Genomic DNA, 23,781 nt, shown 5'->3' on the forward strand with positions numbered 1-23,781 from the left:
CCGATGACGGGATCCAGATAGTGCGCTTCATAGTTTTCGGTGTCCATGTGTAATCGTACGTTGAATTCAATGTCTAGGTGTCCCAGGTTGCCGATGACGAGGTCCACATAGTGCGCTCCGTAGTTTTCGGTGTCTACGTGTATTAATATCTTGAATTCGATGTCCACGTGTCCCAGGTTGCCGATGACGGGATCCAGATAGTGCGCTTCATAGTTTTCGGTGTCCAGGTGTAATCGTACGTTGAATTCGATGTCTAGGTGTCCCAGGTTGCCGATGACAAGGTCCACATAGTGCGCTCCGTAGTTTTCGGTGTCTACGTGTATTAATACTTTGAATTCGATGTCCACGTGTCCCAGGTTGCCGATGACGGGATCCAGATAGTGCGCTTCATAGTTTTCGGTGTCCAGGTGTAATCGTACGTTGAATTCGATGTCTACGTGTCCCAGGTTGCCGATGACGAGGTCCACATAGTGCGCTCCGTAGTTTTTCGGTGTCTACGTGTATTAATACCTTGAATTCGATGTCCACGTGTCCTAGGTTGCCGATGACAAGATCCAGATAGTGCGCTTCATAGTTTTCGGTGTCCAGGTGTAATCGTACGTTGAATTCGATGTCTAGGTGTTCCAGGTTGCCGATGACAAGGTCCACATAGTGCGCTTCGTAGTTTTCGGTGTCTACGTGTATTAATACCTTGAATTCGATGTCCACGTGTCCCAGGTTGCCGATGACAAGATCCAGATAGTGCGCTCTATAGTTTTCGGTGTCCAGGTGTAATAATACGTTGAATGCAATGTCTAGGTGTCCCAGGTTGCCGATGACAATGTCTAGATAGTGAGCTCCGTAGTTTTCGGTGTCTACGTGTATTAATACCTTGAATTCGATGTCTAGGTGTCCCAGGTTGCCGATGACGAGGTCCACATAGTGCGCTCCGTAGTTTTTGGTGTCTACGTGTATTAATAACTTTAAATCTGAATGTAGGACACGTAGATATCGAATTCGAGGTATTAATACACGTAGACACCGAAAACTACAAAGCGCACTATGTGGACCTTGTCATCGAAAACGTGGGACACCTAGACATCGAATTCAACGTATTATTATACCTGGACACCGAAAACTATAAAGCGCACTATCTGGAACCCGACATCAGCAACCTGGAACACGTGGACATCGAATTCAAGGTATTAATACACCTGAATACCGAAAACTATGAAGCGCACTATGTGAACCTCGTCATCGGCAACCTGGGACACCTAGACATCGAATTCAAGCTTGATTCATAAGAATCGACTTAAAAATTTCCTAGCGGCAGATCAAGAGACACGGTAGTGTCTCGCGCCAAGTACACGCGGAGCGAGACCGACCGTGACTCTTTTACGCGACGCGACGGGTTGCGAGTACCCGCGATGTTGAGATCTCGATAACGAGTGAACGGATCAAGTTCTAAGTAGACTTGATCGATAGCTTGGGGTCCAATTAGGGGGGGGTTTCTCTCATAATATTCCGCTACGTGCCCTACGAGCGGAGATATTGCGACGCAAAGTCCAAATGTGAAAATTTATTTTAAGATACGTATATACTTCTAACGCCGACGTTCTTGTATGATGACGTCATAATCAGAAACGTCACTTTCACTTTTTCGACGCTGGCGGCGCAGGTATCGCCAGTTTCGATATCGCGCGCGTATTTCGAAATTAGGTCGATAGACTTATCGGTCAGGAGGAAGATTTCTATTTAGGTAAATTAGGTATATACTTATATAATATATATTGAGTCAATTCCTTCATGTTTATCTGGAGAGATTTCGTATCCTTACATCGTATTACCACCGCTGCCGGAAAAGAAGGTTCTCTACGCTTGGCAGAAAGTGCCGCTAGGGAATTTTTAAGTCGATTCTTATGAATCAAGCTTGAATTCGATGTCTCCTGTCTCAGTCAGTTCATCATCTGATCAGTTAACCTATCTCGATCGATCGAGAGACACGGTAGTACGCGCGGAGCGAGACCGACCGTGTGACTCTTTATTACGCGTTGCGAGGTAAGGTGCGACAACGCGCGCATACGCGCGTACGCGAAACGGCAGTAACACCGTAATCGTGCCGGCGATATACTGAATTGAATTGCTTCGTGCTTATCTGGAGATTTCGTATCCCTACATTGGGTGCGTTCAGCCGATACTCGTGAGCAGTCGCTCGTTTTCGCTCGTTTCCTCTCTTTTGACCAATGGATTAAAAGGAGAGGAAACGAGCGACTGCTCACGATTGCTAGGCTAGCGGAGTATTCGGCTGAACGCACCCATCGTGTTACCATCGCTGCCGGAAAAGAAGGTTCTCTACGCTTGGCAGAAAGTGACGACTGACACGTTCGATCCCGACTTCGTTGATCGCAGAAGAGCTGAACTCGAAGTACGTTTCCGATTTGCAATTATAAAAGTATCGTGCGATGAATGTTGTACCCAATTATAACCTCAAATGAAGTTGTGCACGTTGCTGAAAGATATATATATATCTTGATATATAGGCTACGGTCAACGTGATACAAATGCTCTGGAGCGTTCTTCTTCTCCTTCTTTCTTCATTGAAAGAAAAGAGAAGAGGAATGCTTCGAAGCATTTGTAGTGTCACGTTGACCGTAGCCATAATATCATATTAATACATTATTTTATTTTTAGACGTAGCTGTTGATGAAAGAGAATTAGATGGTGACTTAATTTTGGGAGATATAGGTCAAGGATTGCCATTTAAAGCTGGTATTATTGGAACCACGAGAGTCGCGTGGCAAACGGGAAAAGAAAACCGAGGACAGTAAACCAAGCAGCGGAAAAATATCCCTATTCGACTTTCTCGAGGATAAATTACCTGTACAACCTGAGAGCGTCGAAACAACTAATTTGTCTCAAAACAGCTACATACAAATTAATAAAAGTAATCAAGATCGTTTTGAATCAAGAGGATTTGATAATATATATATATATGTATATATATATATATATATATATATATATATATATATATATATATATATATAGATTATATAGAGACATTATATAGAGATTATATAGAGACAAAGATTATAAGAGATACAAATTTTTTATTAATTATATAGAGACATTATTATATATAGATATTATACAGAGACATTATATAGAGATTATATAGAGACAAAGATTAAATCCTGTTGCTCTCAACGTCTGCCTCTGCCTCGTCTACCCCAATGGTAATTGGGTGATGACAATTTATATAAGAAGGCCATGAACCTTTCTTCTTGGCGTCGTATCCCCGCGGCTCTGCCTCTTGGTCTGCGAACTGTAAAATAATAAAATTGTATAAGAAATTTTATGAATTAAATACATATAATATGAATTAAATTTTTTATATATTGTAATTATGTGAAATTATGTGAAATATATATTGAAAAGACAGTACTTACCATTTGTACTTTCGCGATTTCTCTCACAATCAGTATGAAACGGTGGTTTCGTTGGCTCCTGCCTCTTTTCAGAGGACAATACGGCCAGTATTTGCCACTGTTTGTTATACAAAGTCTGGAATGAAATCGGCGACGATGGCGGGTAAAGTGTTTAAAAGCGTGGAATACCCTTATAGGGTAGAGAGCCTTTTTTTTTTTTTTTTTATTGAAATATAAGAAATATGACCATGGGAGAAACCCATATGGCCTGTTTACATGGGTTGAATCACAGATTATGTGTTAGATATTTATATTAAGGTCGTATCACACGCACACCTCAATAGAGGTGCTCCAGTCCTAATATACATTCATTTAAAGCTACAGGCTTATTCAAAATAGCTATCTCGAGAGGGAGTGTCATTATGACACCCACGCAGCCGCGCGCAAAGCCCTATAAGTATTAGGAGGAAGATCCTCCTTGAAACCCAACATAAACCTTATAAACCTTATAACTAGACTCGCCTTTCTAATCTTTATATGAAAAATTAAAAATAAAAAACACAAAAAAACGCACAACAAATAAATAAATATGAGGTTTCCTATCGTGTTGCACTTTAAAATTAAGACTTAAAACTTAAACTTACAAATCTAATAAGTAGAGAGCCTTTCAGACTATATTCGAAAACTTCACTCTGGCCTAGTTTATATTGATTACTTGATACGCGTATTAAATAGTAAATAACTAGTAAATTAGTTTGATTATTGGTTTGATACGCGTATCAAGAGATCGGTGTAAACTAGGTCATTCGAATACACACCAGCGTCGTTCTGGAGCCTTATTCTCGAATCGTTTTCATGAAACTCGCATGCGAAATTCAATGTTTTTCAAATAGAAAGTCGCACACGAAAATCATTAGGGCAGGCTCGAGAATACGGTCCCTGTCCTTGTTCAATTTTTAGTAACAAGATAAAGCGATGCGGTGTGCACTCGAATATAGTTTTTGAATGCAGCCCTAAAGGCTCTATCTATACACGCCGATAACGTCGCCGCCGATCATGTCACCATCGATCACGTTGCTGTCGATCACGTCGCCTATCACGTCGTCGTTGATTACATTATTCGTGGTTGTTGCGTTACGCGTACGCGTTACCGGTTCCTACGCTTTGTTGACAAATACATTGTGGGATTAATAGCAGAGAAGAATTCTCTCTGTTGTTATTATTAATAGTATTTCGTCGTTGTTCGTGGCTCATAAGCTATTTCGCAAATAGCTTACAATCTCATCATATCTGTGAGTGAAGGTTATATTGTCGATATATTGCGATATCTCTGAGACAATATCTTCATTATACAAGTATGTGTAGAGAAAGGACATTTTGGATTGAATTTGATGATGGAAAAAATTATAGAAAAAAAACGATGGCCTACAGGTGCTAAAGGTATTTATATATTATTTTTGGAAAAAGTTGGTAAGAAATAATTTATACAAGCAACGTAATATACATGCATATTTTACATAAAAGCAATGTCCGGCAATGTGTATATATATATATTTACAACTTCAGACACATTTCTTTATAAGGTGTAATTTTTTTCTGTTAAGATTAAGATGCGTAACACTACAAAAAGGCGTGATATCCGTACAAAATTACCTTTTTAAAAAAAAAGGTAAAAAAATGCGCCAAGTACACGCATAGTAGTACATATGTATTATGTTGTTACCTCGAAAAAAACAAAGTGGTAGTATTATACCTCGAAATAACACCCTGTACATACTGTTTATACAATGCGTAATACTACAAAAAGGCGTGATATCAGTACAAAATTACCTTTTTTAAAAAAAAAGTAAAGAAAGGCGCCAAGTACACGCATAGTAGTGTATATGTTGTTACCTCGAAAAAAAAAAACAGTGGTAGTATTATACCTTAAAAAAATCTAAGTAACAAGTGGTAGACGAAATCTTTGTATCTTGAAAAATCTCGAAAAAACCTAAACAGTAGTATCTTCACCTCGAAAAAAACAAAGTAGTAGTATTATACCTCGAAAAAACCTAAGTAACAAGTGGTGGACGTAATCTTTGTATCTCCAAAAATCTCGAAAAAACCTAAACAGTAGTATCTTCACCTCGAAAAAAAACAAAGTAGTAGTATTATACCTCGAAAAAACCTAAGTAACAAGTGGTGGACGTAATCTTTGTATCTCCAAAAATCTCGAAAAAACCTAAGCAGTATTATTTTTATTTCCAAAAAATTATTACTCAAGTGATACACATCACAAAATTACGTTACCTTATCAAAAAATGAGTCGCGCTTCAAGTGATCTATTATTACAATTACAAAAAAGAAATGATATCTCTTTTAAATTACAGCGCCAATTACAGAGAACATACACTGAGAAAAAAATTTGTCAATCCCAAGAAATATTTAGTCCGATACGTTCAACTAACCATTTTAGTTAGTTAACTAAACATTAGTTGAATTAATTAATTCTTGATTAAAAAAACGAAATAAATTGTTGAAACAACTAATATTTAGTTAACTAATTAAAATGTTTAGTTGAACGTATCGAACTAAATATTTCTTGGGATTAACAATTTTTTTTCTCAGTGTATTTTTTGAGATACAAAGATTACGTCTACCACTTGTTACTTAGGTTTTTTCGAGGTATAATATTACTACTGCTTTTCTTCGATTAGAATAAAAAATTGAATCATGAAGAATTACACAGAGGTAACAGTACAAAATACAAATATTTTATTAAAATATTTAAACCCAACAAGGGAATACAAGGTATTTAAATACAAAGTTTATATATGTATTTTAAAAGATTTAATCGCATCCCAAAGAATTACAGAGGTAACAGTACAAAAAATAAAAATATTTTATTAAAATACATAAATTTTTCTTGTCAAAAAACTTGGCGCTGCTAGAGAGAGAGAGAAAGAGAGAGAGAGAGAGAGACTTTTTACAAATGTAGATATTACTTATTCTATACTTATTCTATACTTAATTCTAATCGCTTTAAAAATCTAAACTTATCCTAACTTATCCTATACTTAGTAATAAACCGCATTATTCACCGTCACACACACACACACACACACACACACATCGCCCACACCCACTCGCTCGCACATACACACCAGGCTGACCTAATTTTGAGGTCTAGCAGCGCCAAGTTTTTTGACAAGAAAAATTTATGTATTTTAATAAAATATTTTTATTTTTTGTACTGTTACCTCTGTAATTCTTTGGGATGCGATTAAATCTTTTAAAATACATATATAAACTTTGTATTTAAATACCTTGTATTCCCTTGTTGGGTTCAAATATTTTAATAAAATATTTGTATTTTGTACTGTTACCTCTGTGTAATTCTTCATGATTCAATTGTTTATTCTAATTGAAGAAAAGCAGTAGTAATATTATACCTCGAAAAAACCTAAGTAACAAGTGGTAGACGTAATCTTTGTATCTCGAAAAATACACTGAGAAAAAAAATTGTTAATCCCAAGAAATATTTAGTTCGATACGTTCAACTAAACATTTTAATTAGTTAACTAAATATTAGTTGTTTCAACAATTTATTTCGTTTTTTTAATCAAGAATTAATTAATTCAACTAATGTTTAGTTAACTAACTAAAATGGTTAGTTGAACGTATCGGACTAAATATTTCTTGGGATTGACAAATTTTTTTTCTCAGTGTATGTTCTCTGTAATTGGCGCTGTAATTTAAAAAGAGATATCATTTCTTTTTTGTAATTGTAATAATAGATCACTTGAAGCGCGACTCATTTTTTGATAAGGTAACGTAATTTTGTGATGTGTATCACTTGAGTAATAATTTTTTGGAAATAAAAATAATACTGCTTAGGTTTTTTCGAGATTTTTGGAGATACAAAGATTACGTCCACCACTTGTTACTTAGGTTTTTTCGAGGTATAATACTACTACTTTGTTTTTTTTCGAGGTGAAGATACTACTGTTTAGGTTTTTTCGAGATTTTTGGAGATACAAAGATTACGTCCACCACTTGTTACTTAGGTTTTTTCGAGGTATAATACTACTACTTTGTTTTTTTTCGAGGTGAAGATACTACTGTTTAGGTTTTTTCGAGATTTTTCAAGATACAAAGATTTCGTCTACCACTTGTTACTTAGATTTTTTTAAGGTATAATACTACCACTGTTTTTTTTTTTTTCGAGGTAACAACATATACACTACTATGCGTGTACTTGGCGCCTTTCTTTACCTTTTTTTTTATAATTAATAACAATATATTAATAACAAATAATAAATTAAGGGCGTATTCTGGTTTGAAAGGTCTTAAAAATAAGTATTTTTCATACATAGGAATTTTTTATAGGGAAACAAAGAAAGCGAATAACGTTAAACTTTGCATGTTTTTTAACCTTATTTTAAGAATATATTTTTATTTTTTAAGTAAGAAAAATGCAACAGAAAAAAGAAATGAAGAGCAGGTTCAAGATACAGATAGAGAGCTGCAAGAAGAGGAAATATTGAGGGCAGTCAGGAACATGAAGCTAGGCAAAGCTGCAGGTGTCGATGGAATCCCAATGGAAGCATGGCTGTATGGTGGCGCAGCGGTAAGAGGAGGTCTAATTGATCTGCTGAAGCTCATTTGGAAGGAAAGCAAAATTCCGACCGAATGGAGAACAAGCATAGTTGTCCCCCTTTATAAAAGAGGGGATAAAGAGCGAACAGAGAACTACAGCAGGATCTCGCTGCTGTGCACTGCATACAAGGTTTATGCCGAAATTCTAAGGAACAGATTGGAGGAAATAATGGAGAGGAAAGGGATGATACCTGACAGCCAAGCCGGCTTTAGGAAAGGGAGGTCCACGATGGATAATATATTTATCTTGAACCATATAGTGCAAAGGGAGAAGGAAAAAAATACGGCAACTGGGAAAGACAAGATTTTCGCAATGTTTGTGGATCTAAAGGCAGCATTCGACAACGTGGACAGAGAAATTTTATGGAAGATAATGGAAGAGAAAGGGATGGATCGCAGTTTAATAAACAGGATAAAAGAAATTTACAAAGAGACGGAGGTGACAATAAGGACGAGGGATGGATTCACAAAGTGCTTCAAGACGAAGAAAGGTGTAAGGCAGGGCTGTGTGATGAGTCCCGCCCTGTTCAATTTATACAACGCGGACATAGATAAAGTTTTAGAAAAGCGTGGTATAGGAGGAGTGGAGCTTGGAGGAGTGAGAGTATGGTCATTAGCATACGCGGATGATATGGTTTTGGTAGCGAAAAATAGAGAGGCTTTACTAGATATGATGAGCATTTTAAAAAGATTCTTAAAAGATAGGAAGCTAGAATTAAATACAGAAAAAACCAAAGTGCTAGTATTTAATAGTAAAGGTAAAAAAGGCAGAATGACATGGAAATGGGACGAAAAAATAATAGAGGAAGTAGATAGGTTTAAATATCTGGGTTTCACGTTTAATAAGAAAGGTAATTATGTCGATCATATAAAAGAGATGAAAAGAAAAGGAAGGATCGCTGCAAATAGGGTATGGGGCTTAGGAGAAAGATTATGTAAAGATGATTTTAGTAGGAGATGGACGCTTTTTAAATACCTAGTGAAAAGTGTGATGGAATACGGAGCAGAGATATGGGGGTGGAGTGAAAAAAAGGAGTTGGAAAAAGTCATGTTAGATTATGTAAGATGGATATTTAGACTAGATTTTTGCACACCGAGGTATGTAATACTAAGGGAACTAGGATTAGAGAAACTTAAAATTTGTTGGGGTATAAGAGCTATGAGGTTCGAGAAAAGAAGCAGAGGGAAAAAAGATGGAAGTTTAGTAAAGGCATGTTGGGATGAAAAGGACACAAGGGATAAAAAGAAAAAAGATTTATATAATTTGGAACGGGAAAGGTTTTATAATAGCAATGGCTGGAGCTCTGAAGCAATAAAAGAATTAAATAATGAAGGTAAAAATACTGAAGGCTTAGTAAGAATAAGGGAACAGGATATTCAAGGACAAATAATAAACAGTAAAATAGTAGAGGCGAGGTATAATATAAGGTACAAAGATATAGAGGTGACAAACAAAACGCCGAGTTATTTATTAAAAGCGAACTTGGATAAAGTGAAAACAGGAGACGAGATTAGAGCGATGGTAAAACTAAGGTGCGGTAATTTTGAGGATGCAAATAAATACTGGCTTGGCGAAGAAGATACGAAGTGTAGATTCTGTAAGTCAGGTAGGGACAATTTAGAGCATTATATAAGCGAGTGCAAGATCACAAGTAGGTGGTTTGAGAATTTAGGTAGGAATAATAGAGAACGATTAGAGAACATATGCGATGACAAATTTAGAATGGAAAAAGGAAAGGTGCTAAATAGATTATGGAAAAGGAGAGAGGAATGCTACAAAAAAGATAACGATGTAAATAATGTAAATAATAATGTATTGCGGCTTGTTTTGTAAAGAAGAATGTTGTTTGATGTGTGGATGGATGTGTGAGTTAAGTAGAATTGTAAACCAAGTCCTTTCTTGGCGCATAGCTGAAATAAAGACATATATAAGTAAGAAAAATGCTCTTCTTTTCTATGTTATATCCTGATCACTGCTAGAAGGTGTAAATGACAGACAGAGTAAATGATTCTAGCTGTTCTATAGGTATCAGAAACCCAAAAACAAAAAAATTTCTGATTCAGAATAAGTGTGGCTATTGTCTGAACTAGAATAAACATATATTATACGTTTATTAGTTTTTTTCTTTTAATAAAATATTAACAAAATTTTGAAAAAAGTTATAATATTTTTAATAATATAAGAGAAATAAGACCGTTTTATGTGACCGTTATACAATCAATCAATATTAAATACGCCGTTTACGATCCGAGTTTGGATCTTAATAGCCTAATAATATTTTTTGTGTATTACACGTATATTTTTTTCAATCTTAATAAATTGCGCGCCGACTAACTTGTCAGACTTACAACACAGCTCCTGTTGGAGTAGTAAAAATTCTTTACTATTATTTAAATCGATTTAATTAGAGGGGTGTGAGGGGATTTTATTAATCCAATAGGAGCTGTGTTGTAAGTCTGACAAGTTAGTCGGCGCGTAGTTGATTAAAGTTGGAAAAATATGTAAATATATAGTATATAAAAAATATTAGGCTACTATAAAATCTAAGCTCAGATCGTAAATGGTTTATTTAATATTGATTAATAATATTTTTGATAAAAAGGCCGCCTAGAGAACCTAGAATGGAAATATTGGTTTAGTTCTAGTTCAGACGATAGCCACATATACTTCTTCTAAATAAGAAAATTTTAGCTTTTTGCGTTTCAGATACCTAGAACAGCTAGAATTATTTACACCGTCTGTCATTTATGGTAACCAGAATATACCAAAAAAGAAGAGCATTTTTGTTACTTAAAAAATAAAAATAAATTTTTAAAATAAGGTGAAGAAAACATGCAAAGTTTAACGTTATTCACTTTCTTCGTTTCCCTATAAAAAAAGTTCCTGAAAAATATATATTTTAAAGATCTTTTAAATTAGAATACCTCCGTTAATAAATAATTCTTTACATTCTTTTCCTGACTGAAGAGATTTTACCACTTCTCAATATAAATATAAATTTATCTCTTGTTATGGTTTTATTCGATTATTCCGGCGTTTTTATATTTGTGATTTAATTAGATTATTGTTTACTTTGTTTATATTATATTAAGTGATTGTTTAATGTTTTAGTCTAGACTAATATTTAATGTTTTAGTATGTAAACTTGAACATATTAATTATCATGTTTTTTTATATTTATCTTCTTCTATCGTAGTAATCCGTTCCGAAGAAGACTAAGTACAGTCGAAACGTTAACCATGTGTATTGTTTATTTAAGAAATTGTTTTTATTTTAATCCAATATTTCTCTGTTGTTGCTCGTGGCCGCTTATAAACATTAATAGCTAATATAAATTTAATAAGAGTAAAAAGAACATTATAAACTACTTTTTTTTTGATATAGTTAATATGTAATTATTGTTATGCATTTAAATATTAAATTTAAATACTATATTATGCTAAAGTAAAGGTTTTTAAAGTAAGACTTTTTTTGATATAAGAGCATATTGGCCAGAACGTGGATTTCTATACATTACATTTACGAATTTTAGTTTTTATGTTTATAAATATTTTTTTAATTAATTATATTTGCAATCTTTATATTTATAAATTTCAAATATATATATATATACAGGGTGTCCGAAAAATTGCCTACTCTACTTCGGGAGGTGATTCGGGACCCAAAAACAAGCAAAAAAGTTCATACAAACATAGGTCCGGAAATGAGCCGTTTCCGAGTTATAGCCACTTTTATGTTCAAAAATCGTAATTTAGAATCCGCTTGGCATCCTTTTTTCTTAATTATTTCTTAAGGTGGTCCTTTCGCGGACCCAGCTAGTCAAGTAACAGTCCGTCATGAGGTAATTGAAAACAGACATATTGACAAACATTACACAACATCCCAATAATTATAATAATATAATATGATTTTACACGCACGATTTAATCGTATTTAATTATTTACTAATTAAAAAAATATCACAGTAGTAGTGCGGTTGGACTCGATTTAGGTTAGGTCAGGCATGACAGTACGAGTAAAGCAATATGCGATTGGACCACTACTTATTTAACCTCATATATCAGAGCAAAACATTCGGCAAGCCTTTATTTTCAAGGTATGTACGAAATCCGGAAACTTCAGGGAATATTTTAAGACATGAATAATGTATTCATCTGATCGCTAAGTACATGTATTATTCGTTGAAAACCTCGGACGTGGCGATTTGCATCATTCTATCTTTCTCGTTCATTAGATGTAAACAAGGATAGAATGACAATGGCACGCTCCGCGAACGCACATTTAGAATGACTTATTTCTTGTAAAGTGTCGGTAACCTCACTTGATTTTTCGTACACATGCCCCTTATTACTGTATATTTAACATATATCAAATTTAGGTACCTATCTAATACTTGTTCTCACGAAAAGACCACCTTAAATTAAAAATTTTTATTTTTAAATATTTTTAATTTTTTTAATTTTAATTTTTTTATTTTTTTTTTTTCAATTTTTCAATATTTGTAAATACGATTACATTATTTTTAAAAGAAATTAGTTGTTTTCACGGCTACTTGAAATCAGTTGTTTTCACGGCTATTCAAAATCAGTTGTTTTCACGGCTACTTGAAATCAATTGTTTTCACGCCTATTCAAAATCAGTAAGTAAATCACGGCTTTTCAATAAGTTTCAAATTATTATTTAACAACACCTTACTTTTAGGTTGTATCTAATCTTTCCGTATTCATATCAATGGATCGTTTAAGTTTTAATGAATTAGCTGATATGCATCTTATGTATGGTCTTGCTCAAAGTAATGCTGCCGAGGCAAGAAGATTATACATCCAGTCTTTTCCAAATCGAGATGTACCGGGAATAGCGTCTTTTCGAAATGTAGACAGAAACTTGAGAGAATTTGGTAATTGTAATTAAAAAAAATTAAAAATAAAAATTTATGATTTTTGAACATAAAAGTGGCTATAACTCGGAAACGGCTCATTTCCGGACCTATGTTTGTATGAACTTTTTTGCTTGTTTTTGGGTCCCGAATCACCTCCCGAAGTGGAGTAGGCGATTTTTCGGACACCCTGTATATATATATATATATATATATATATATATATATATATATATACATATATATATGATATTTATTTATTTATTTATTTATAAATATAAAAATTGAAATTTGTAAATATAAACGTAAATGTAACGTATAGCGCATCGTCGATTTGCCAACTCGAGACTCGGCGAGACGCGAGGAGCGATACCCGAAATGCATGGCATCGTGGCATAGCCAGCGTGTGCTAAGCAGCTACGTCACAGCTCAAGCCAGCTTAAGCGAGAAAGAGACAGCAGATCGTATGTCTGCCCTTCTCTCCCCGCTCGAAGCTTGCCGAGTGCCGAGTCATGGAGGATTCACACTGCGTCCGATGTTCGACGTACGACGATCCGACATCCAATAGGAAATTTTTGTCTCTAATAATAAATTCTGTTATTGGATGTCGGATCGTCGTACGTCGAACATCGGACGTGATCGGACGCAATGTGAATTGATGTGAATCCTCCATCAGCCGACTGGCATATCCCCTCCATCTGAGTAGTTCGGACACAAACCATAGCACGGACACGAACCAAGTGTATACCGTTACCGAGCGTAACGACGTAGTTGACGTCCACTTTCTCAGGCGGCGCGTCAGTATACGTCCGCTGGAACGGAATGATCCCGGTGGTCGCTCTTAGGTTTCTCTCTGGCTAGAAACTAAGGCTGAGTTTCCACTGAGCGCGTCACGCGTCGCGTCATCCAATCAAAACATCCCATTTCGATCCCGTCACAAGAATGTAATGAAATGGGATGTTTTGATTGGTTAACTTGTGACGACGCGACACGTGACGCGCTCAGTGGAAACTCAGCCTAAGAGCGTTTTTTCTTGGCTGCACTAGTGCAACACTAGTGCAACACTAGTGCAACACTAGTGCAATAAAGTTGCAATAAAGTTGCACTAAAGCCCCTTGCACAATGCCAGGCAACAGGCAATAGGAACAGGAAATAACCAAAAAATCGTTAATTACAACCTAAAAAATTCAAATGCTATGATTGGTTGGCAATAGGCAATAGGCACAGAATTTCCAACGTGACGGAAACTCTGTGTCTATTGCCTGTGTCACTGTTTATTCTGCATTTATACATGATTTCTGATTTCTATTCCCTGTTCCTATTGCCTGTTGCCTGGCATTGTGCAAGGGGCTTAATAGTGTTGCACTAGTGGGCGATAGTGCAGCCACGAAAAAACGCTATAAACCCTAAGAGCACAGTTGACGGAAAGTCGACGGTAAGTCGACTTTTATAAGTCGACTTCTAGTCGGCTTCTAAAAATGGCAGAAAGTCGACTAAAAGTCGACTTCTAAATAGGCGACTTCTAAAAATGGCGGAAAGTCGACTAAAAGTCGACTTCTAAATAGTCGACTTATAAAAGTCAACGAAAAGTTGACTTTTATAAGTAGTCGACTTCTAAAAATGGCGGAAAGTCGACTAAAAGTCGACTTCTAAATAGTCGACTTATAAAAGTCAACGGAAAGTTGACTTTTATAAGTCGACTTCTAGTCGACTTCTAAAAATGGCGGAATGTCGACTAAAAATCGACTTCTAAATAGTCGACTTATAAAAGTCAATTTTCCGTCGATTTTTATAAGTCGACTTCTAGTCGACTTCTAAAAATGGCGGAAAGTTGACTAAAAGTCGACTTCTAAATAGTCGACTATAAAAAGACGGAAAGCAGTCAAGCGGCGCGTCATCAATATGGCGGCGAATCTCGAGGAGGCTGGAGGAGAAAATTAATGTTTACGCGAGTGCAAGGAATACATGCCGCGAGACAGGACACAATAAGACGTCGAAAAGCGCCGCGCTATCAACCACCGCCACGAAACGTCGTCGTCGTCGTCATCATTGTCTTCCCGTTGACTTCCTCGATTAGATCAGAATACTGGAATTTGACTGTATGTATGTTGCAATATGTTTGAGACGGTTGTCTACATTGTCTACAACAAGAATTGTTACAGAATGCCGTTACCAACCGACATGGAAGCGAAATTGCTGCGCCAGATAGTTCTTGCAGGTATGGCGGATCTAAAGAGGATCAGGATAAGGCCAAGTGGAAATATGCTTTAGAGGTTAGGTATGGTGTGTTATATTATCATCGATAATTAAGACCTATTGAATGCGACCTCTCTATTCTGAACCATCTTTCAGAACACCATCAGAAATGGAGGAACCTGTGTTCATGCATTCTTCGTGCGTTCTACGGAAAATCAGTCCGGAATAGGTGGTTTATAAAGAGGTGTACGAAACGAATAAGATGTATATGCGAGGTGTCACGGCGATAGAAATGATTGCCGAAATTCGCTTCCACGCTATGCCATCTTAGTGAATCATTGGTTGATCCACCGCCAAGGTATTTTTATCACAATTGTTGCTTTATAATGTTTTTCCTATTTATTTATAAAGATATTAATCTTCATTATGATCGAATATTATTCTCATTTATAGATAATCAAGGAACCGGGAAGATCATTTGCCGCATGTCTGGTACATTTGGAAAGGCCGGATGGGGACTACCATCGATGGATATAGAGCATCTGTGGACGGTGTAAAGTGGTTCGCGTATTTCTTCTTGGAGGGTCAAGTGTACCCTAAGCTGAAACGATTTGTTCCGTCGTTGCTGACGATACCTGGGAGCATCACCAAGTCATGGGCCAGGTAAATCGTTATTCTATCTCCTTTCGATTTCACGTTGATTCATCGAATAGATTACATCAATTCAATACGATTTTTTCAGGTTGATACCACGCACTCAAGCAATAGTACAAACGTTGCAGTCGCAGGGAGTCGTGTCCAAATACAAACTGCTAGAAATCTGGGGTTTGGATGAAAAATGTGAGATTTTAATTTATAAAATAATATTTAGATATTATCATCGAGTAGACTTCTATATATACAATACTAGACCGCTGACAGGCATCTCGGCCGTGATGCTTGCCGCCATATTGATTTTAGTCAAGATATGCTATACTACAGATTCTATACAAGTAGTTTTATACAAGATTTCTATACAATAGTCTGGCATATACAGAATGGTCCAAAAGAAAGGGTTTAATACTACAGGAGTAGTGGTTCGATTTCGGCATTCAAGTAGCTACACGTTGAAGGCATGACTTACAAATTTATTGATAACATGTACCAATATTTAACACAAAAACATTCGCCTGCTTCGTTATGTACTGTAATAACGAATGCAGATAAACGCACATCGTGAGCAACTGAACACCCGATAGTGACTTAATGTTAATTCAATATGGCCGCACCCTTCACTAACACTTGCACCTCGCACTCGCATCAGCTTTTCGGCAGTGCGTCCATAGATGTTAATGGTCTAGTATAAAAGTCTGTGGATATTATATATTTATAATTTTAGTTCTGTTGTCAGCTTACAAGAAGTGGCTGCCGGAATCCGCGCACGCAGAAGTGGCACAGATATGACGGCACACAGTGGCCGCCTTTGTAATTAAGAATAAAACATTAGGATTGTAATTATACAGTTTTTTAGATAATTAAATTATTTTATATATGAAAAAAAATCGAAATGCATCAGTTTTAGCCTTCCAGCAAAGGGTCGATTGTGTATTTTGAAATAATGAGGTAAAAATTACAAAAGTGAGAAAATTCATTAGCGTATCTACGATTTATTTATCAGAATCTAATAAAATTTGTTAACTTTTGTCATTTTCACCTTATTTCAAGATACACAACCGACCTCCAGACGTACGCGGCGGTGGTTTATTTTATCGACTTTAAAAGTTGGCGGGAAGTCGACTTTCCGTCATGACGGGAAGTCGACTTGAAGTCGACTTCTACCGAAACTGACTTGGCAGAGAAGTCGACTTTTTTAAGGACGAAAGTCGACTTGAAGTCGACTTGAAGTCGGCGAATGTCTCAAAAAACGCCGACTAAAAGTCGACTTTCCGTCATGACAAGAAGTCGACTTCCCGTCATGACGAAAAGTCGACTTCCCGTCATGACGGAAAGTCGACTTTTAGTCGGCGTTTTTTGAGACATTCGCCGACTTCAAGTCGACTTCAAGTCGACTTTCGTCCTTAAAAAAGTCGACTTTCTGCCAAGTCAGTATCGGTAGAAGTCGACTTCAAGTCGACTTAAAGTCGACTTTTTGCTCTTAGGGAATGCATCTTCGATAAGCGACCATGACCCCACCACTAGAATTAGCGGTAGTCTCCAGACCTGTATGTAAGAGCCACCGCACAAGACTCTCGTATGATCACGTAGCGTAACGTAACGTGAATCAACGCACAAGAAATAACGTATCGGTTAGAGCCTCCGCACAAGCTCTCGTATGGTAACGTAACGTAGATCAACGCACAAGAAACGTATAACGCCGTAACGGCCGTAACTAATACGTTTCTTGTGCGTTGGCTCACGTTATGTTACGCTACGTGACCATACGAGAGTCTTGTGCGGTGGCTCTAAGACCGTGGCTATAGCAACATATGTATGTACAGTCGTTCACTTAAAGGTTGCAACACTTTTTTTTGGATGGGTTTTGGAACGCGCAGAAATTTTGAGATCGCGATCCACCATCTCTGTATACACGTAGTGAACGGTATGATAGCTGTCAAAGTGAACTATACAAGGTGGAGGTTCACGAAATGTATCTTGTGCGCCGCGGAAAATCTTAAGATATCAACTGGATACTGTAATATCGGGGTTAGTATAAAAGAATAAGCTAAATACACAATTTTATTTTATAAATTAATTTTTATTTTCAAGACATGTGTAACATTAAAAATTAATGTAATATAACCTATTAATATAATTACTTATAATTATATTCATATATTGTGTTATATGTTATATTAATTTTAATTACATAATTAATTACGTAATTAATAACATTAAAATTAATTAATAACATATTAATTTTAATACATAATATTAATACATAATTAATAAAACAGTAAAATTAACCGGTGTCTGAATTAATGTTCGGCAAGCAGAGGACATCAGTCGATCGAAGAAGCTACCGTGGAAGACGTGGATACTGAGACCGCGAAGCCACATCACCGCTTCAAAGCCAATCCTTTTCGTCAAATAACGATGAAGTAATCTTTCTAAAAAATTACAATTATAAAAATTAATTACTTACAAATTCAGTTTTAGTATAAAATCATCATTTTATTATAATTATATTAAGTTGAGAAGATAGATTTACTTACATAAAATTGCCAGATCGCTGATTACTATTGACTGTTCAGTAAGAACAGATCAATCGCAATCTGTTGTCCGCTGCAATCCAGAGCGAATCTCTTGTAGAAATTCGTTGTGGGATTAAGATGTGCACGTCTTTGTTCACTCTACTACTGGGATCTTCTTTCGGCTGCAGGGCCCCTGAACCGACATTAGGCAGGCATGTTTGGAAACGGCGATACGTCCTCGGGTGCTGGAGAGGAGTTTGTGAGCAGCTTGAAGACCGGTACCAAGGGTGTTGTTATTGTCAAAAGTGCCACAGAACTTGATGGGCAGCTAGGCGAGAAGGTCACGGAATCGGCAGGCCCAAAGATATTTCGAATGACTTTTGCCTTGTGCCATGTCTATTCAAGATTTTCATTTCTTTATTCGTTCATTCATTTACGAGAGTTGTTCACGTTACAATCATTCAATTTCAAACATATTATTCATTTATTCATACATCATCTTGGTGAAAAAACTTCTCATACTTTCTCAGAAATTTTACAAGAATTGGGACTTGTGAAAAATTCTGAAGAAGTATATGATATTTCTCAGATACTTTCAGAAATAATTGAAGATTTTTAGAATATTTCAATATCCGTATATATGAAAATTTCTGACAAATTGCACAGATTTTCTCATATTTATTCAGATTTCTGCAAGGATATATTAGCGAAAAATACTTTATTCTTATTTCGTCTGAGATGTTTAATTCGTATAAAAAATCTGAAAATTTTTATAGAAATTCTGATTAATAATGTGAAAAATTCTGATATTTTTTTACCAGGGCATCCATGGAAGGTCACATAGTAATAATACCGTGTGACACTTCCATATGATTCTCTATTTCTACATTTAATCTTTGGGGCATAGATGCAACTAAATTTTGGAATAACTCGTGCCTTGCGCGGAAATCTTCCCATACGATGAGAACATGTTGCGCCAATGCCTCGCGTCTACGTGGAAATTGAGGATTCCATATTTTCTGAGTAGGTTGTTCCTCTCGTTTTCTATAATGTTACGCGCCCAGGCTCCTAATATGCGATAGCGCAAACCGTGCGGCGTAGATGGCGAGAACAGAGACACAATCGATATAAATCGGCTCAATATAAACAATTAACCGAACGCCACAAAGAACAACGGCTTTTGCCTTGCAGCATTTGGCACAGAAGCATGAATGGACAAATACCGTTTTCTCGAATGAGAACGTATTTTCGATGGATGAATCTGGGCGTGTAACATTATGGAAAACGAGAGGAACAACCTACTCAGAAAATATGGAAACCTCAATTTCCACATAGACGCGAGGCATTGGCGCAACATGTTCTCATCGTATGGGAAGATTTCCGCGCAAGGTACGAGTTATTCCAAAAAGTTGCATCTATGCCCCAAAGATTAAATGTAGTAATAGAGAATCATATGGAAGTGTCACACGGTATTAATACTATGTGACCTTCCATGGATGCCCTGGTAAAAAAATATCAGAATTTTTCACATTATTAATCAGAATTTCTATAAAAATTTTTAGATTTTTTTTAGAATACTCAGAAATTTTCAGATTTTTTATACGAATTAAACAACTCAGACAAAATAAGAATAAAATATTTTTCGCTAATATATCCTTGCAGAAATTTGAATATATATAAGAAAATCTGTGCAATTTGTCAGAAATTTTCATATATACGGATATTGAAATATTCTAAAAATCTTCAATTATTTCTGAAAGTATCTGAGAAATATTATATACTTTTTTAGAATTTTTTACAAGTCCCAATTCTTGTAAAATTTCTGAGAAAATATGAAAAGTTTTTTCACCAAGATAATGTATGAATAAATGAATAATGTTTGACATTGAATGATTGTAACGTGAACAACTCTCGTTAATGAATGAAGATAACGAATGAAGGAATTAAAATCTTGAATGAACATGGCACAAGGCAAAAGTCATCCGAAATATCTTTGGGCCTGCCGATTCCGTGACCTTCTCGCCTAGCTGCCCATCAAGTTCTGTGGCACTTTTGATAATAACAACGCCCGGGTTGGTGCCAGTTTTCAAGCTGCTCACAAACTCCTCTCCAGCACCCGAGGACGTATCGCCGTTTTCCAAACATGCCTGCCTAATGTCGGTCCAGAGGCCCTGCAGCCGAGAGAAGATCCCAGTACTAGAGTGAACAAAGACGTGCGCATCTTAATCCCACAACGAATTTCTACAAGAGATTCGCTCTGGATTGCAGCGGACAACAGATTGCGATTGATCTGTTCTTACTGAACAGTCAATAGTAATCAGCGATCTGGCAATTTTATGTAAATAAATCTATCTTCTCAACTTAATATAATTATAATAAAATGATGATTTTATACTAAAACTGAATTTGCAATTAATTTTATAATTGTAATTTTTTAGAAAGATTACTTCATCGTTATTTGACGAAAAGGATTGGCTTTGAAGCGGTGATGTGGCTTCGCGGTCTCAGTATCCACGTCTTCCACGGCAGCTTCTTCGATCGACTGATGTCCTCTGCTTGCCGAACATTAATTCAGACACCGGTTAATTTTACTGTTATATTAATTATGTATTAATATTATGTATTAAAATTAATATGTTATTAATTAATTTTAATGTTATTAATTACGTAATTAATTATGTAATTAAAATTAATATAACATATAACACAATATATGAATATAATTATAAGTAATTATATTAATAGGTTATATTACATTAATTTTTAATGTTACACATGTCTTGAAAATAAAAATTAATTTATAAAATAAAATTGTGTATTTAGCTTATTCTTTTATACTAACCCCGATATTACAGTATCCAGTTGATATCTTAAGATTTTCCGCGGCGCACAAGATACATTTCGTGAACCTCCACCTTGTATAGTTCACTTTGACAGCTATCATACCGTTCACTACGTGTATACAGAGATGGTGGATCGCGATCTCAAAATTTCTGCGCGTTCCAAAAATCATCAAAAAAAAAGTGTTGCAACCTTTCCGTGAACGACTACATACATCTTTAAACCTCTATGAAGTTGGCCGGACAACTTCAACGTATCGAACTTTCATTAATTGGAATCGATTGGTGGTCGTTTGGTGGTCTTTGGTAGTCTAGTCCGATCGTTTGGTAGTTAGCCGTTTTCCTGTAAAATAAAAATGAAATTTCCGGTGTGAAGTTAGCCGGACAATTTTTATTTTTCAACCAATTTAACTTTTTTATAGCTCATTCGACGCGGAATCGTTTGGTGGTCACGAATATCATCGGTAAAACGTTTGGTGGTCAACCGTTTTCCCAGAAAATAAAAAAAATCGTATGCGCATAATGCTGGACATATCACCACTGTGCCATTAGCCGGAAAAATTGTATTTATCACCCAAATTGACTTTGATAGGGCTCAATCGACGCGAAATCGTTTGGTGGTCACGAATATTGTCATTAAAACGTTTGGTGGTCAATCGTTTTCCTAAGAAATAGATAAAACCGTACTCTCACGCCATTGGTCGCATGACTCCGTGACGTTAGCTCGGTAATTTGATGGATAAACATTATTTATCAATCAAATTAACTTTCATACGGCTCAATCGACGCGGAATCGTTTGGTGGTCACAAATATCGTAATTAAAACGTTTGGTGGTCAATGGTTTTCCTAAGAAATAGAAAAAACCGTACTCTCACGCCATTGGTCGCATGACTCCGTGACGTTAGCTCGGTAATTTGATGAATAAACATTATTTATCAATCAAATTGACTTTCATACGGCTCAATTGACGCGGAATCGTTTGGTGGTCACGAATATAATCAGTAAAACGTTTGGTGGTCAACCGTTTTCCCAGAAAAAAGGAAAAACCGTATGCTCACGCCATTATTGGTCGTATGACTCTGTGCTATTAGTCAGAAAAATTGTATTTGTCACCCAAATTGACTTTGATAGGGCTCAATCGACGCGGAATCGTTTGGTGGTCACGAATATTGTCATTAAAACGTTTGGTGGTCAATCGTTTTCCTAAAAAATAGAAAAAACCGTGCGCTTACGCCATTGGTCGTATGACTCCGTGCCATTAGCGATTGACCACCAAACGTTTTAATGACAATATTCGTGACCACCAAACGATTCCGCGTCGATTGAGCCCTATCAAAGTCAATTTGGGTGATAAATACAATTTTTCCGACTAATGGCACAGAGGTGATATGTCCAGCATTATGCGCATACGATTTTTTATATTTTCTGGGAAAACGGTTGACCACCAAACGTTTTACCGATGATATTCGTGACCACCAAACGATTCCGCGTCGAATGAGCTATAAAAAAGTTAAATTGGTTGAAAAATAAAAATTGTCCGGCTAACTTAATTCACACCGGAAATTTCATTTTTATTTTACAGGAAAACGACTAACCACCAAACGATCGGACTAGACTACCAAAGACCACCAAACGACCACCAATCGATTCCAATTAATGAAAGTTCGATACGTTGTTGTCCGGCCAACTTCATAGAGGTAGCCCCACATTCACTTCCCATGAAGAACGTCACTGCCAACTGGAATCCCTAGAACCCTTGAAACGCGGATTCTCGATTGGCCGTCGGACGTGGCACGTGGCACATTGGACCGTGAACGATTATTTACGATTTGAAAAGTACGTGCTAAACAAAAATCGACTCAAAATGCACATGAAATACAATATACATATAAAATATATAATATACAATATCAACATGTAAAAATATAAATATACATCAACATAAAATATATCATATAAATATATAGTTATCGAGTCTTTTGATTGAAAAAAAAAAAAAGAAAATTATTCCAAAACGTAACGCATCGCAAAATGTCGAAAAATGGTGGCAAATAAAAGCAAAAATGTTTTTCTCTCGCAGTAAACAAACAAGTTTAGATTATAGTCAACACCATTTATGGTATTATTAATCAATAACGAAAAGTACACAATGTATAATTTATATATTATATTGTATATTCCATACTCTATTGACACATGAGCGTGTATATACAAAGTCCTTTGTGGAAGAATTTTATTATTTTTCTCATATAAAAAACTGAATCCTCGCTAACTTGCAGCGCGTTTTACATCGATTTTTTTTGCGTTAACGTTACATAAATCCTCTATGTCTCATCGCACGCTGAGACTTAATATTTAATTACTGACGCGTCTATCTTGCCTCGATAAAACAATCGTACGCATTTGTACGCGCTGCCTGACACTCATCATCATTTACACGTATAATAACAATACATATCAGATTGATGAAAAAAATCGTTCGTCTTCTTTTTGTATTTGTTTCCTTAGTCTTAAGAGTCGTGTAGAAAAGAAACGAATTTTTTTATCAACCTAATATGATGCTTAATAACTAAATAATATGATTTTCTTTCGACACCTTTCTTTCGATATTTAAATAAAAAAATAACAATTAAATTTTTTTTTCCAGACAGA

General features: G+C 35.9%; 1 protein-coding gene and 3 long non-coding RNA genes across 10 annotated transcripts; 3 read left to right on the forward strand and 1 right to left on the reverse strand.

Moving 5' to 3' along the window:
* Nucleotides 1-1,951: 1,951 nt before the first annotated feature.
* On the forward strand, nt 1,952-3,423 carry LOC139813189 (uncharacterized). The gene is made up of 3 exons (XR_011732062.1): nt 1,952-2,404; nt 2,671-2,973; nt 3,028-3,423. It is a non-coding gene; the product is annotated as an uncharacterized lncRNA (long non-coding RNA).
* An 11,280-nt stretch (nt 3,424-14,703) lies between these two features.
* On the forward strand, nt 14,704-23,091 carry LOC139812963 (probable ATP-dependent RNA helicase DHX37). 7 transcript variants are annotated; one of them, XR_011731993.1, is made up of 4 exons: nt 14,704-15,021; nt 15,085-15,140; nt 15,275-15,781; nt 15,861-16,659. XR_011731993.1 is itself a non-coding variant. In XM_071778161.1 (3 exons), coding segments are annotated over exons 1-3 (252 nt in total). In that variant the 5' UTR covers nt 15,555-15,629; the 3' UTR covers nt 22,714-23,091. The 7 variants fall into 7 exon arrangements, 3 of the variants coding, with proteins under 3 accessions (XP_071634262.1, XP_071634259.1, XP_071634260.1); XR_011731991.1 differs by having other exon boundaries at nt 14,713-15,021; nt 15,085-15,205; XR_011731992.1 differs by having other exon boundaries at nt 14,717-15,021; nt 15,085-15,195.
* LOC139812964 (uncharacterized) lies at nt 17,995-18,470 on the reverse strand. The gene is made up of 2 exons (XR_011731994.1): nt 18,310-18,470; nt 17,995-18,204 (listed from the first exon to the last, which is right to left on the reverse strand). It is a non-coding gene; the product is annotated as an uncharacterized lncRNA (long non-coding RNA).
* Nucleotides 20,219-20,936, forward strand: LOC139812965 (uncharacterized). Its single transcript, XR_011731995.1, has 2 exons — nt 20,219-20,626; nt 20,727-20,936. It is a non-coding gene; the product is annotated as an uncharacterized lncRNA (long non-coding RNA).
* Nucleotides 23,092-23,781: the final 690 nt, after the last annotated feature.

This window comes from Temnothorax longispinosus, chromosome 5 (assembly GCF_030848805.1).
Source record: "Temnothorax longispinosus isolate EJ_2023e chromosome 5, Tlon_JGU_v1, whole genome shotgun sequence".
NCBI lineage: Eukaryota > Metazoa > Arthropoda > Insecta > Hymenoptera > Formicidae > Temnothorax > Temnothorax longispinosus.